The sequence below is a fragment of the Oncorhynchus keta genome, unplaced genomic scaffold (assembly GCF_023373465.1).
Source record: "Oncorhynchus keta strain PuntledgeMale-10-30-2019 unplaced genomic scaffold, Oket_V2 Un_contig_3912_pilon_pilon, whole genome shotgun sequence".
In the NCBI taxonomy this organism is placed as follows: Eukaryota; Metazoa; Chordata; class Actinopteri; order Salmoniformes; family Salmonidae; genus Oncorhynchus; species Oncorhynchus keta.
This window is the reverse complement of record NW_026287499.1, coordinates 105,001-122,500: the sequence shown is the minus strand read 5'-3', so window position 1 is coordinate 122,500 and position 17,500 is coordinate 105,001. Positions and strand designations below refer to the sequence as shown.

The 17,500-nt window shown below is 42.8% G+C and overlaps 1 protein-coding gene across 1 annotated transcript in view; it reads left to right on the top strand.

Annotated features, from left to right (window-relative positions):
• The window catches only part of LOC127924280 (voltage-dependent calcium channel subunit alpha-2/delta-4-like), a 32,242-nt gene extending 17,151 nt beyond the window's left edge, over positions 1-15,091 (top strand). Inside the window, exons 5-14 of the mRNA XM_052508837.1 lie at positions 523-603; positions 758-919; positions 1,065-1,136; positions 2,918-2,979; positions 3,094-3,161; positions 4,888-4,933; positions 5,132-5,229; positions 5,324-5,417; positions 9,094-9,186; positions 15,052-15,091. Of these exons, the coding sequence (XP_052364797.1) occupies positions 523-603; positions 758-919; positions 1,065-1,136; positions 2,918-2,979; positions 3,094-3,161; positions 4,888-4,933; positions 5,132-5,229; positions 5,324-5,417; positions 9,094-9,186; positions 15,052-15,091 (816 nt within the window). The remainder of the gene's footprint in view (positions 1-522; positions 604-757; positions 920-1,064; positions 1,137-2,917; positions 2,980-3,093; positions 3,162-4,887; positions 4,934-5,131; positions 5,230-5,323; positions 5,418-9,093; positions 9,187-15,051) is intronic.
• The last annotated feature ends 2,409 nt before the right edge of the window (positions 15,092-17,500 follow it).

Sequence of the window (17,500 nt, the reverse complement as noted above, 5' to 3'; positions counted from 1 at the left end):
TGGACCCATCCTTGTCTCTCTGTCTTTCTGCGTCCAGCTGTCTCATGGTCCTGTAGGCTAAAGGACCCATCCTTGTCTCTCTGTGTCTCTCTGTCTTTCTGCATCCAGCTGTCTCATGGTCCTGTAGGCTAATGGACCCATTCTTGTCTCTCTGTGTCTCTGTCTTTCTGCGTTCAGTTGTCTCATGGTCCTGTAGGCTAATGGACCCATCCTTGTCTCTCTGTGTCTCTCTGTCTTTCTGCATCCAGCTGTCTCATGGTCCTGTAGGCTAATGGACCCATCCTTGTCTCTCTGTGTCTCTCTGTCTTTCTGCGTCCAGCTGTCTCATGGTCCTGTAGGCTAATGGACCCATCCTTGTCTCTCTGTCTTTCTGCGTCCAGCTGTCTCATGGTCCTGTAGGCTAATGGACCCATCCTTGTCTCTCTGTGTCTCTCTGTCTTTCTGCATCCAGCTGTCTCATGGTCCTGTAGGCTAATGGACCCATCCTTGTCTCTCTGTGTCTCTCTGTCTTTCTGCATCCAGCTGTCTCATGGTATTCTGCTGGGGGTGGTGGGGACTGACGTCCCTCTGAGAGAACTGATGAGGCTGGTTCCGAGATACAAGGTACCAAACACCCTTCACCTCTATGGACAACACGTTCCTGTCGTCTTTGATGTCCTTCTATAGAGCTGTCTGCTCTGTACTGCACCTTAACGACTGTCTGACCTCTCTGACCCCTCTTTCATGAGATCCATGTCTCCCTGTGTGTCTCCTATAGCTGGGTGTCCATGGTTACGCCTTCCTCAACACCAACAACGGTTATATCCTCGCCCACCCTGCCCTCCGACCCCTGTATAAGGAGGGAAAGAAGCTGAAGCCAAAACCCAACTACAACAGTGTTGATCTGGCTGAGGTGGAGTGGGAGGACACGGATGAGACGGTGAGTAATCACACACACACACACACACACACACACACACACACACACACACACACACACCACACACACACACACATTCACCCTTGTCTTATTCACAGCCACAGAAGACCGTCTCTGATTGTGGCCCTGTGTGTTTTCCTTCCAGTTGAGAACTGCCATGGTAAAAGGAGAGACAGGTACTCTGTCCTTAGACGTCAGAGCCACTGTAGAGAAAGGGGTAAGTTATTATTAACACAGCATAGTTATTATTAACACAGCATAGTTATTAACACAGCATAGTTATTCATGGTAAAAGGAGAGACAGGTACTCTGTCCTTAGATGTCAGAGCCACTGTAGAGAAAGGGGTAAGTTATTATTAACACAGCATAGTTATTAACACAGCATAGTTATTAACACAGCATAGTTATTCATGGTAAAAGGAGAGACAGGTACTCTGTCCTTAGACGTCAGAGCCACTGTAGAGAAAGGGGTAAGTTATTATTAACACAGCATAGTTATTAACACAGCATAGTTATTATTAACACAGCATAGTTATTAACACAGCATAGTTATTCATGGTAAAAGGAGAGACAGGTACTCTGTCCTTACATGTCAGAGCCACTGTAGAGAAAGGGGTAAGTTATTATTAACACAGCATAGTTATTAACACAGCATAGTTATTATTAACACAGCATAGTTATTAACACAGCATAGTTATTCATGGTAAAAGGAGAGACAGGTGCTCTGTCCTTAGACGTCAGAGCCACTGTAGAGAAAGGGGTAAGTTATTATTAACACAGCATAGTTCTTAACACAGCATAGTTATTAACACAGCATAGTTATTCATGGTAAAAGGAGAGACAGGTACTCTGTCCTTAGACGTCAGAGCCACTGTAGAGAAAGGGGTAAGTTATTATTAACACAGCATAGTTCTTAACACAGCATAGTTATTAACACAGCATAGTTATTCATGGTAAAAGGAGAGACAGGTACTCTGTCCTTAGACGTCAGAGCCACTGTAGAGAAAGGGGTAAGTTATTATTAACACAGCATAGTTATTAACACAGCATAGTTATTAACACAGCATAGTTATTCATGGTAAAAGGAGAGACAGGTACTCTGTCCTTAGACGTCAGAGCCACTGTAGAGAAAGGGGTAAGTTATTATTAACACAGCATAGTTATTAACACAGCATAGTTATTAACACAGCATAGTTATTCATGGTAAAAGGAGAGACAGGTACTCTGTCCTTAGACGTCAGAGCCACTGTAGAGAAAGGGGTAAGTTATTATTAACACAGCATAGTTATTAACACAGCATAGTTATTAACACAGCATAGTTATTAACACAGCATAGTTATTCATGGTAAAAGGAGAGACAGGTACTCTGTCCTTAGACGTCAGAGCCACTGTAGAGAAAGGGGTAAGTTATTATTAACACAGCATAGTTATTAACACAGCATAGTTATTAACACAGCATAGTTATTAACACAGCATAGCTATTCATGGTAAAAGGAGAGACAGGTACTCTGTCCTTAGACGTCAGAGCCACTGTAGAGAAAGGGGTAAGTTATTATTAACACAGCATAGTTATTAACACAGCATAGTTATTAACACAGCATAGTTATTAACACAGCATAGTTATTCATGGTAAAAGGAGAGACAGGTACTCTGTCCTTAGACGTCAGAGCCACTGTAGAGAACGGGGTAAGTTATTATTAACACAGCATAGTTATTAACACAGCATAGTTATTATTAACACAGCATAGTTATTAACACAGCATAGTTATTCATGGTAAAAGGAGAGACATGTACTCTGTCCTTAGACGTCAGAGCCACTGTAGAGAAAGGGGTAAGTTATTATTAACACAGCATAGTTATTAACACAGCATAGTTATTATTAACACAGCATAGTTATTAACACAGCATAGTTATTATTAATATAGCAGTAGACCCAGTACAAGGTGACATTACATAGAGCCGACTACCACCTTTAAGAGCTGTTTATTCCCCAACCAGAGGAGAGTCATGTTCCTGAAGAATGACTACTTCTACACAACCATCAACGAGACTCCGTTCAGGTTGGTCCAATCACCACGGACAACGTCACATTCTTCTTCTATGTAGACGTCTCAGAAACAGTTATAATGTGGAGAAGAAACTATGGAAACCGTGTAATGGGTGTGTCTCTACAGTCTCGGCATGGTGCTGACCAGAGGGCACGGAGAATACATCTTCATTGGGAACGTGTCTGTTAGGGAAGGTAAGTCGTCTGTCTTGAACAACAAACACTGCAGTATAACTACTAAACCAGGGTGTTATAGCTTGTGTCCATCCACAGGCCTCTGCAGTTTAACTACTAAACCAGGGTGTTATAACTTGTGTCCATCCACAGGCCTCTGCAGTTTAACTACTAAACCAGGGTGTTATAACTTGTGTCCATCCACAGGCCTCTGCAGTTTAACTACTAAACCAGGGTGTTATAACTTGTACATCCACAGGCCTCTGCAGTTTAACTACTAAACCAGGTTGTTATAACTTGTCCATCCACAGGCCTCTGCAGTATAACTACTAAACCAGGGTGTTATAACTTGTCCATCCACAGGCCTCTGCAGTATAACTACTAAACCAGGGTGTTATAACTTGTGTCCATCCACAGGCCTCTGCAGTATAACTACTAAACCAGGGTGTTATAACTTGTGTACATCCACAGGCCTCTGCAGTATAACTACTAAACCAGGGTGTTATAACTTGTCCATCCACAGGCCTCTGCAGTTTAACTACTAAACCAGGGTGTTATAACTTGTGTCCATCCACAGGCCTCTGCAGTTTAACTACTAAACCAGGGTGTTATAACTTGTGTCCATCCACAGGCCTCTGCAGTTTAACTACTAAACCAGGGTGTTATAACTTGTGTCCATCCACAGGCCTCTGCAGTTTAACTACTAAACCAGGGTGTTATAACTTGTGTCCATCCACAGGCCTCTGCAGTTTAACTACTAAACCAGGGTGTTATAACTTGTGTCCATCCACAGGCCTCTGCAGTTTAACTACTAAACCAGGGTGTTATAACTTGTGTCCATCCACAGGCCTCTGCAGTTTAACTACTAAACCAGGGTGTTATAGCTTGTGTCCATCCACAGGCCTCTGCAGTTTAACTACTAAACCAGGGTGTTATAGCTTGTGTCCATCCACAGGCCTCTGCAGTTTAACTACTAAACCAGGGTGTTATAACTTGTCCATCCACAGGCCTCTGCAGTATAACTACGAAACCAGGGTGTTATAACTTGTCCATCCACAGGCCTCTGCAGTTTAACTACTAAACCAGGGTGTTTTCATCCACAGGCCTCTGTAGTTTAACTACTAAACCAGGTTGTTATAACTTGTCCATCCACAGGCCTCTGCAGTATAACTACTAAACCAGGGTGTTTTCATCCACAGGCCTCTGCAGTATAACTACTAAACCAGGGTGTTATAACTTGTCCATCCACAGGCCTCTGCAGTTTAACTACTAAACCAGGGTGTTATAACTTGTCCATCCACAGGCCTCTGCAGTATAACTACTAAACCAGGGTGTTTTCATCCACAGGCCTCTCCAGTATAACTACTAAACCAGGGTGTTATAACTTGTCCATCCACAGGCCTCTGCAGTTTAACTACTAAACCAGGGTGTTATAACTTGTCCATCCACAGGCCTCTGCAGTATAACTACTAAACCAGGGTGTTTTCATCCACAGGTCTCTGCAGTATAACTACTAAACCAGGGTGTTATAACTTGTCCATCCACAGGCCTCTGCAGTATAACTACTAAACCAGGGTGTTATAACTTGTACATCCACAGGCCTCTGCAGTATAACTACTAAACCAGGGTGTTATAACTTGTACATCCACAGGCCTCTGCAGTATAACTATTAAACCAGGGTGTTATAACTTGTCCATCCACAGGCCTCTGCAGTATAACTACTAAACCAGGGTGTTTTCATCCACAGGTCTCAATGACCTGATGCAGCCAGATGTGTCCATCGCAAATGAGTGGTGAGTGTCTGACGAATCAGTTTCTCTCCCTATTCTTTCACTCACCAGCAAGCTATGACCTGACTGGTACACTATTACTGGTGTGTGTGTGTGTGTGTGTGTGTGTGTGTGTGTGTGTGTGTGTGTGTGTGTGTGTGTGTGTGTGTGTGTGTGTGTGTGTGTGTGTGTGTGTCTCTGTCTCTGTCTCTGTCTCTACAGGACCTACTGTGAGACAGACATTGACCCTCACCACCGCAAGCTGACCCAGCTCCAGGCTGTGTTTCGATACCTCACAGGGAAGGAACCTGATCTGGAGTGTGAGCCACCCACAGTACATTCAGATATTAACACGCCATTTCAGAAAAGAGCCTTAGATTGACCTTTAACAGGAATCTCATTCATGGTCTTTAGGTGATGAGGAACTGTTGAGACAGACTCTGTTTGATGCTGTGGTTACAGCCCCCATGGAGGCTTACTGGACAGCATTGATGCTCAACCCATCTGGGTAATTACCATGGATACTACAATACCACACTAGTACACTACTATACTACTACACTACTATACTACTACACTACTACACTACTATACTACTACACCACCACACCACTACACTACCACACTACTACACTACTATACTACTACACTACCACACTACTACACTACTATACTACTACACTACTACACTACTATACTACTACACTACTACACTACTATACTACTACACTACTACACTACTACACTACTATACTACTACACTACTATACTACTACACTACTACACTACTACACTACTACACTACTATACTACTACACTACTATACTACTACACTACTACACTACTACACTACTACACTACTATACTACTACACTACTACACTACTATACTACTACACTACTATACTACTACACTACTACACAACTATACTACTACACTACCATACCACTACACTACTATACTACTACACCACTACACTACCACACTACTACACCACTATACTACTACACCACTATACTTCTACACTACTACACCACCACACTACTATACTACTATACTACTATACTACTACACTACTACACTACTATACTACCACAGCACTACACTACAATGCTACTGTACTACTACACTGCTATACTACCACACCACTACACTACTACACGACTATACTACTACACTACTATACTACTACACCTCTACACAGTCACACGACTATACTACTACACTACTATACTACTACACTACTACACAGTCACACGACTATACTACTACACTACTATACTACTACACTACTACACAGTCACATGACTATACTACTACACTACCACACTACTACACTACGGTACTACTGTACTACTATACTACTACACTGCTACACTACCACACCACTACACTACTACACAACTATACTACTACACTACTATACTACTACACTACTAGACAGTCACACTACTACACCACTATACTATTATACTACCACACCACTACACTACCACACCACTACACTACCACACCACTACACTACCACACCACTACACTACCACACTACCATACTACTACACCACTACACTACCACACTACTACACTACCACACTACCACACCACTACACTACTACACTACCACACCACTACACTACTACACTACCACACCACTACACTACCACACCACTACACTACCACACTACCACACCACTACACTACCACACCACTACACTACCACACCACTACACTACCACACCACTACACTACCACACTACTACACTACCACACCACTACACTACTACACTACCACACCACTACACTACCACACCACTACACTACCACACCACTACACTACCACACCACTACACTACCACACCACTATACTACTATATTACCACACCACTACAATACCACACTACTACACTACCACACTACCACACTACTACACTACACTTGCACAGTACCACCACTCTCTGTGGTCACATGGAGAGTCCTACCAGACAGACATTATGTTCAATCCATCTGGGTTAGTAACAGTGCTGTAACATACCATACTACCATGCTACCATGCTACCATGCTGCCATACTACCATACTACTATACTACCATACTACCACACTGCCACACTGCCACACTACCATACTACTATACTCCATCTGGGTTGGTAACAGTGCTGTAACATACCATACTACCATACTACTATACTACCATACTACTATACTACCACACTACCACACTACCATACTACTATACTCCATCTGGGTTGGTAACAGTGCTGTAACATACCATACTACTATACTCCATCTGGGTTGGTAACAGTGCTGTAACATACCATACTACCATACTACTACACTCCATCTGGGTTGGTAACAGTGCTGTAACATACCATACTACCATACTACCATACTCCATCTGGGTTGGTAACAGTGCTGTAACATACCATACTACCATACTACTATACTCCATCTGGGTTGGTAACAGTGCTGTAACATACCATACTACCATACTACTATACTCCATCTGGGTTGGTAACAGTGCTGTAACATACCATACTACCATACTACCATACTCCATCTGGGTTGGTAACAGTGCTGTAACATACCATACTACTATACTCCATCTGGGTTGGTAACAGTGCTGTAACATACCATACTACTATACTCCATCTGGGTTGGTAACAGTGCTGTAACATACCATACTACTATACTCCATCTGGGTTAGTAACAGTGCTGTAACATACCATACTACCATGCTACCATGCTACCATGCTGCCATACTACCATACTACTATACTACCATACTACCACACTGCCACACTACCACACTACCATACTACTATACTCCATCTGGGTTGGTAACAGTGCTGTAACATACCATACTACTATACTCCATCTGGGTTGGTAACAGTGCTGTAACATACCATACTACTATACTCCATCTGGGTTGGTAACAGTGCTGTAACATACCATACTACTATACTCCATCTGGGTTGGTAACAGTGCTGTAACATACCATACTACCATACTACTATACTCCATCTGGGTTGGTAACAGTGCTGTAACATACCATACTACCATACTACTATACTCCATCTGGGTTGGTAACAGTGCTGTAACATACCATACTACCATACTACTATACTCCATCTGGGTTGGTAACAGTGCTGTAACATACCATACTACTATACTCCATCTGGGTTGGTAACAGTGCTGTAACATACCATACTACCATGCTACCATGCTACCATGCTGCCATACTACCATACTACTATACTACCATACTACTATACTACCACACTACCACACTACCATACTACTATACTCCATCTGGGTTGGTAACAGTGCTGTAACATACCATACTACCATACTACTATACTCCATCTGGGTTGGTAACAGTGCTGTAACATACCATACTACTATACTCCATCTGGGTTGGTAACAGTGCTGTAACATACCATACTACTATACTCCATCTGGGTTGGTAACAGTGCTGTAACATACCATACTACCATACTCCATCTGGGTTGGTAACAGTGCTGTAACATACCATACTACTATACTCCATCTGGGTTGGTAACAGTGCTGTAACATACCATACTACCATACTACTATACTCCATCTGGGTTGGTAACAGTGCTGTAACATACCATACTACCATACTACTACACTCCATCTGGGTTGGTAACAGTGCTGTAACATACCATACTACTATACTACTATACTCCATCTGGGTTGGTAACAGTGCTGTAACATACCATACTACTATACTCCATCTGGGTTGGTAACAGTGCTGTAACATACCATACTACTATACTCCATCTGGGTTGGTAACAGTGCTGTAACATACCATACTACTATACTCCATCTGGGTTGGTAACAGTGCTGTAACATACCATACTACTATACTCCATCTGGGTTGGTAACAGTGCTGTAACATACCATACTACTATACTCCATCTGGGTTGGTAACAGTGCTGTAACATACCATACTACTATACTCCATCTGGGTTGGTAACAGTGCTGTAACATACCATACTACTATACTCCATCTGGGTTGGTAACAGTGCTGTAACATACCATGCTGCCAATATATACCATATTTATGATCTGTTGATAAATGTTCTACATCCTTGTTGTTGAATGAATGCCTGGTTATCAGCTGTAGTGTTACCACCCCTCCTTGTCTCTCCTCTGTGTGTTCAGTATGGACGAGGGGGTGGAGACTGCGTTCCTGGGCACCCGGTCTGGTCTGATGAGGGTCACCAGATACGTGGGCATTGAGAAACGCGTTGCCAAGTAAGTCAGGCCTACAGTACTGAAACACACTGGGTTACCTACAGTACTGAAACACACTGGGTTACCTACAGTACTGAAACACACTGGGTTACCTACAGTACTGAAACACACTGGGTTACCTACAGTACTGAAACACACTGGGTTACCTACAGTACTGAAACACACTGGGTTACCTACAGTACTGAAACACACTGGGTTACCTACAGTACTGAAACACACTGGGTTACCTACAGTACTGAAACTCACTGGGTTGTCATCTGTTGTTTTACTGGGTTGTCTCTGCTGTACATAGGTGGCTACATTTATTATGGGTGAGTGAGTGAGTGAGTGAGTGAGTGAGTGAGTGAGTGAGTGAGTGAGTGAGTGAGTGAGTGAGTGAGTGAGTGAGTGAGTGAGTTGGTGGGTGGATGAGTCCTTTCTACAGTATAACAGTCAGAAGATACCATGACTGTAGCAAGATGGCTATAAACCCATACCTGCCAAAAGGAGATTTACTGTTATTCAGTCTGTCTGTAGAAACTGACTAGTCTGTCTATAGCCTACTCTACTCTCAGAGAGACTCTTATCTCTCCAGTAACTGTCCTTGTTCGGGCTCTTCAGGACTCTGCCCTGGCAGTGCCCTCTTGCCAGGCAGGGTTTAGGCTCAGAGTGACTAACACCGCAACATAATCCCACTAGCTATCAGTCATCTGATTGCTTCCGTTACTCATTGTGTAATTCTCCTCTGTGAGGGAGAGTTTTGGGCCAGCAGCTCTTTGTTGACCTTAACAGGTGTATGTCTAGAGTGTCTACAGGGTCCATTAGGAGGCTCTGTGTTTGATGGGTCTGAAGATATCAGTCTGGAGACTGACTGAGTCCCAGACGCTACCCCATTCCATATGGGCAGTACTTTAGACTGGGCCCTATGGACTCTGGTTTAGAGGTAGTGTATTATGTAGGCCCTATGGACTCTGGTTTAGAGGTAGTGTATTATATAGGCCCTATGGACTCTGGTTTAGAGGTAGTGTATTATATAGGCCCTATGGACTCTGGTTTAGAGGTAGTGTATTATATAGGCCCTATGGACTCTGGTTTAGAGGTAGTGTATTATATAGGCCCTATGGACTCTGGTTTAGAGGTAGTGTATTATATAGGCCCTATGGACTCTGGTTTAGAGGTAGTGTATTATATAGGCCCTATGGACTCTGGTTTAGAGGTAGTGTATTATATAGGCCCTATGGACTCTGGTTTAGAGGTAGTGTATTATGTAGGCCCTATGGACTCTGGTTTAGAGGTAGTGTATTATGTAGGCCCTATGGACTCTGGTTTAGAGGTAGTGTATTATATAGGCCCTATGGACTCTGGTTTAGAGGTAGTGTATTATATAGGCCCTATGGACTCTGGTTAAGAGGTAGTGTATTATATAGGCCCTATGGACTCTGGTTAAGAGGTAGTGTATTATATAGGCCCTATGGACTCTGGTTAAGAGGTAGTGTATTATATAGGCCCCATGGACTCTGGTTTAGAGGTAGTGTATTATATAGGCCCTATGGACTCTGGTTTAGAGGTAGTGTATTATATAGGCCCTATGGACTCTGGTTTAGAGGTAGTGTATTATATAGGCCCTATGGACTCTGGTTAAGAGGTAGTGTATTATATAGGCCCTATGGACTCTGGTTTAGAGGTAGTGTATTATATAGGCCCTATGGACTCTGGTTAAGAGGTAGTGTATTATATAGGCCCTATGGACTCTGGTTTAGAGGTAGTGTATTATATAGGCCCTATGGACTCTGGTTAAGAGGTAGTGTATTATATAGGCCCTATGGACTCTGGTTAAGAGGTAGTGTATTATAAAGGGATTAGATTACCTATACCTGGATTACCTATAGTCCCTTGAATTGATATGACCTATAGCCCATTGAATTGATATGACCTATAGCCCATTGAATTGATATGACCTATAACCCCTTGAATTGATATGACCTATAACCCCTTGAATTGATATTACCTTCAGAAATATGCTCCTGTGGACTTTCATCGCCCTCTAGTGGGTGATGAAGGTACTGCCGGCTCCACTGGCGGTTGGTGGAACCTTAATTTGGGAGGACAGGCTTGTGGTACTGGCTGGAGCGACATTAGTGGAATGGTATCACATATATCAATCACATGGTTTCCATGTGTTTGAGGCCATTCCATTCGCTCCGTTCCAGCCATTATTATGAGCCGTCCTCCCCTCTCAGCAGCCTCCTCTGGTCAGGGCATCTAGGTTGTTCAATACAGTAGAGGAGAGTGGGGTAAGATGAGACATTCTTTACATTCAGCATCACTCTGTCATAGGAAATAAAGTGACAGTAAACATGACAGTTGTGAAAACATATCTTGTCTACAGGACAGGGTAAGTTAAGCCACCTTCACATGTCTGGACGGAATATTACCACTACCATTTTAAAACCATGTCCTATCTTTATTTCTTAAACACAATTCGTCACAATTGTTTTTTTGGGGGGGGTCTTTTTATGGATCTTTTAACACAGGTTTCATATCTAACAAACACTTTGTGATTTTTAATCACTTTTAACATAGGCCCTGTTGTTACCTCATATCCCAGAGACAGTACCTTGCATTACGCCTGGGAAGAAAACACTTCCATTTGATCAATTTACCTCATGGCCATTGGGCTCAATTTACCACATGGATCAATTTACCTCATGGCCATTGGCTCAATTTACCACATGGATCAATTTACCTCATGGCCATTGGCTCAATTTACCACATGGATCAATTTACCTCATGGCCATTGGCTCAATTTACCACATGGATCAATTTACCTCATGGCCATTGGCTCAATTTACCTCATGGCCATTGGCTTAATTTACCTCATGGCCATTGGCTCAATTTACCTCATGGCCATTGGCTTAATTTACCTCATGGCCATTGGCTCAATTTACCTCATGGCCATTGGCTTAATTTACCTCATGGCCATTGGCTCAATTTACCTCATGGCCATTGGCTTAATTTACCTCATGGCCATTGGCTCAATTTACCTCATGGCCATTGGCTTAATTTACCTCATGGCCATTGGCTCAATTTACCCCAAGGCAGACATTTAATAATAATAATAATAATATATGCCATTTATCAGACGCTTTTATCCAAAGCGACTTACAGTCATGTGTGCATACATTCTACGTAGACTATATTAGCCCACACAGCTACAGCTATAATGATGACCTTTCATGCCAGGTTTAGGACCTCATATTGAAGTTTATATAGACCCCAACTGATGTATAGAACAATCCTAAAACTATGTACTTAGTTTTAGATACAAGCATTATGAAACCTACTGTATAACAACACATTAATTTGACTTGGGGAAAGTCTGGGTTTTGACCGACTGTAACTTCCTTACCCCCTTTTTCCATGTGGTTTCTTCCTTCACTGACTCCATGAAATGAACACCTCTTCCTAAATATTTGGTTAAATGATTTATGTGGTGTGTTGTTTCCTAGAAACAAGGGTGGCTCAATTTACCCCTTTGGCTCAATTTTACCCCTTTGGCTCATTTTACCCCTTTGGCTCAATTTACCACATGGATCAATTTACCCCTTTGGCTCAATTTACCCCTTTGGCTCAATTTACCCCTTTGGCTCAATTTACCCCTTTGGCTCAATTTACCCCTTTGGCTCAATTTACCACATGGATCAATTTACCCCTTTGGCTCAATTTACCCCTTTGGCTCAATTTACCCCTTTGGCTCAATTTACCCCCTTTGGCTCAATTGACCCCTTTGGCTCAATTTACCACATGGATCAATTTACCCCTTTGGCTCAATTTACCCCTTTGGATCAATTTACCACATGGATCAATTTACCCCTTTGGCTCAATTTACCCCTTTGGCTCAATTTACCCCTTTGGCTCAATTTACCCCTTTGGCTCAATTTACCACATGGATCAATTTACCCCTTTGGCTCAATTTACCCCTTTGGCTCAATTTACCCTTTGGCTCAATTGACCCTTTGGCTCAATTTACCACATGGCTCAATTTACCCCTTTGGCTCAATTTACCCCTTTGGCTCAATTTACCACATGGATCAATTTACCCCTTTGGCTCAATTTACCCTTTGGCTCAATTTACCCCTTTGGCTCAATTTACCACATGGATCAATTTACCCCTTTGGCTCAATTTACCCCTTTGGCTCAATTGACCCCTTTGGCTCAATTTACCCCTTTGGCTCAATTTACCCCTTTGGCTCAATTTACCCCTTTGGCTCAATTTACCACATGGATCAATTTACCCCTTTGGCTCAATTTACCCCTTTGGCTCAATTTACCCCTTTGGCTCAATGTACCCCTTTGGCTCAATGTACCCCTTTGGCTCAATTTACCACATGGATCAATTTACCCTTTGGCTCAATTTACCCCTTTGGCTCAATTTACCCCTTTGGCTCAATTTACCCATTTGGCTCAATTTACCCCTTTGGCTCAATTTACCCCTTTGGTTCAATTTACCCTTTGGCTCAATTTACCCCTTTGGCTCAATTTACCCCTTTGGCTCAATTTACCACATGGATCAATGTACCCCTTTGGCTCAATTTACCCTTTGGCTCATTTTACCCCTTTGGCTCAATTTACCACATGGATCAATTTACCCCTTTGGCTCAATTTACCCCTTTGGCTCAATTTACCCCTTTGGCTCAATTTACCCCTTTGGCTCAATTTACCCCTTTGGCTCAATTTACCCCTTTGGCTCAATTTACCCCTTTGGCTCAATTTACCCCTTTGGCTCAATTTACCCCTTTGGCTCAATTTACCCCTTTGGTTCAATTTACCCCTTTGGCTCAATTTACCCCTTTGGCTCAATTTACCCCTTTGGCTCAATTTACCCCTTTGGCTCAATTTACCCCTTGGCTCAATTTACCCCTTTGGCTCAATTTACCCCTTTGGCTCAATTTACCCCTTTGGCTCAATTTACCACATGGATCAATTTACCCCTTTGGCTCAATTTACCCCTTTGGCTCAATTTACCCCTTTGGCTCAATTTACCCCTTTGGCTCAATTTACCCCTTTGGCTCAATTTACCCCTTTGGCTCAATTTACCCCTTTGGCTCAATTTACCCCTTTGGCTCAATTTACCCCTTTGGCTCAATTTACCACATGGATCAATTTACCCCTTTGGCTCAATTTACCCCTTTGGCTCAATTTACCCCTTTGGTTCAATTTACCCCTTTGGCTCAATTTACCCCTTTGGCTCAATTTACCCCTTTGGCTCTATTTACCCCTTTGGCTCAATTTACCCCTTTGGTTCAATTTACCCCTTTGGCTCAATTTACCCCTTTGGCTCAATTTACCCCTTTGGCTCAATTTACCCCTTTGGCTCAATTTACCCCTTTGGCTCAATTTACCCCTTTGGCTCAATTTACCCCTTTGGTTCAATTTACCCCTTTGGCTCAATTTACCCCTTTGGCTCAATTTACCCCTTTGGCTCAATTTACCCCTTTGGCTCAATTTACCCCTTTGGCTCAATTTACCCCTTTGGCTCAATTTACCCCTTTGGCTCAATTTACCCCTTTGGCTCAATTTACCACATGGATCAATTTACCCCTTTGGCTCAATTTACCCCTTTGGCTCAATTTACCCCTTTGGCTCAATTTACCCCTTTGGCTCAATTTACCCCTTTGGTTCAATTTACCCCTTTGGCTCAATTTACCCCTTTGGCTCAATTTACCCCTTTGGCTCAATTCATCCCACTCTCCCCTCTACACACTGCTTCAACAACACGTTCTTCTGACATGGTTGCTTTCTGAATCTGGCTAACTCTCTGTATCTTACCATGTACCCCTGACCCCTTCTTGTGACCTGTGACCCTCCCAACTCCTGTGTTTCCAGACCAAAGGTCTTCTCCAAGTCAGTACATGACAGAAAATGACCTGATTTTGGTTCATTTTGGTCTTAAAGGTTTATTTTCGTTGCAAAAAGCAAGCTTCAATGGACCGGCTTCTGCATCTCTATCCCTTGCAGAAGCAAAGCTTTTAACTAGGACCAAGACAGTAGATTATAATCCTGTAGATCCTATCCCAGCAATAATGCCTTGCATTACACACAGCAAGAAAACCCTTCAATTTGCTCAATTTGCCATTGGCTCAACCATAATGATGACCTTTCATGCCAGGTGTAGGACCTCATATTAAAGTTTATATAGACCCCAACTAATGTATAGAACAATCTTAAAATGATCTACTTTGGTTTAGTTAAAGCTTTTAACTAGTACCGAGACAGTAGATTATAATCCTGTTGGTAATTTTAACTAGGACCAAAACAGATTATAATCCTGTAGGTCATTTTAACTAGGACCAAGACAGTAGATTATAATCCTGTAGGTCATTTTAACTAGGACCAAGACAGTAGATTATAATCCTGTAGGTCATTTTAACTAGGACCAAGACAGTAGATTATAATCCTGTAGCTCATTTTAACTAGGACCAAGACAGTAGATTATAATCCTGTAGGTAATTTTAACTAGGACCAAGACAGTAGATTATAATCCTGTAGGTCATTTTAACTAGGACCAAGACAGTAGATTATAATCCTGTAGATCCCAGCCTCTCTTCCTCGCTCTGCACTGGCTTCTTGCTTTACAATTGATTTCATCATTTTGGCAACACTTTAAGCTTTCATTAAAAAGCCTTTTAAATGCTTATAGATGTTTACAAATGCTCATAATGTATTTTTTAAATATTTAATTGATTACTTAAATCAATAAATAATAATTGTATCGGTGTTACACCCAATTCTGACCCCTCACAGGAAATTCCTGTCTCCGTCGGACAAGGAGAACATCTTTACGATGGACCACTTCCCGTGTGGTATCGCCGCGCTGCAGAGTACCCCGCCGGCAAGTTCCTGTACTACATCCCCAAAGAGGACACCAGAGGTAGGGACTACTTTCTCTCTGCTCCACCACACACTGTTGTGATTGTCTTGTAACAGTACAATAACCACCTTATTAATACCCATGTGGAGTCTGGGACAACAACTGAACACTTACACCAGGAGTAGGAACTACTTTCTACTTTCAGAGGTAGGAACTACTTTCTACTTTCAGAGGTAGGGACTACTTTTCTCTCTGTTCTCCCACTCTGTCGCCAGGGCAAGTTGGCCAGTTAATCAATAAATCCCATTAAGCGAAGACTTTTATCCAAAAGGATGAAAGCGCTATGCTCTACCAACTGAGCTACAGAGGATCAATAGCTGTCAGGTTTGTGATTGTCTTGTCAAAGTACAATAACCACCTAATACAATGTCCTTGTGGAGTTTAAATAAACTGAATAGTAACACCAAAGGTAGGGACTACTTTCTCTCTGCTCCCACGCAGATACAGTCGCCATGGCAACCCCCCTGCCTAGCAACCGCCAGCAGCGACAGACAGCGAGCCCCTTTATCTAGGCAGTGTCCCGAGTGGCACCCTATTCCCTATGTAGTGCACTACTTTTGTCCAGGGTTCACAGAGACCCATAGGGAATAGGGTAGCATTTGGGATCCATATTTACTCTCTGAACATTATTCACCAGCTACCTTAGTGGCTGTGGTGAATTTCCATTTTTATAAACCCAGACACGATCAATAGCTTTCCTGTTTGTGATTGTCTTGTAACAGAACAATAAGCACCTAATACAGATAGACAGTCTGGGACTAAAGCACAACATTACAGGGAGATTTAATATCTCTTCTGTCTGGTGCGGCGACAGGGTGTATGTGTGGGTTGGTCACAGCCCTAATCACGATCATCACATGTAAATCCTTCTTTGTGAAAGTATCGGTTGGGCATCTTAGTATGTTGGTAGGACATTACTCATGGTATGAGGGTATAAACAGTCAACTCTATGAAAGGACTTTAACGTGGTGGTCTCTGCCGTGTCCCTGTGAGGCCTCTGAAAGAGTCCTGGTCTGGTGTTCCCATCAGATGTGTTCAGGGACCATAATGTCCCCTAGTGTAGTGGTGTGATGTGGTGGTCCTGGTCTGGTGTCCCCATCAGATGTGTTCAGGGACCATAATGTCCCCCAGTGTAGTGGTGTGATGTGGTGGCCTCTGAAATGGTCCTGGTCTGGTGTCCCCATCAGATGTGTTCAGGGACTATGAGGAGGACCACAGCGCCACCTCCAGCCCGGATGACCTTGAGCAGGAGGACGAGGAGGGTATTTCAATTAAACAGCCCGTCTCGACCTGGCTCCCCTACCGGCATGTCTCACAGTCCCTTCTCTCTCTTTCTCCTTTTCTCTCTCTCTCTCTCGGCTTCTACATGTCTTTACCTCTCTCCATCTCTCTGTCTCGATCCCA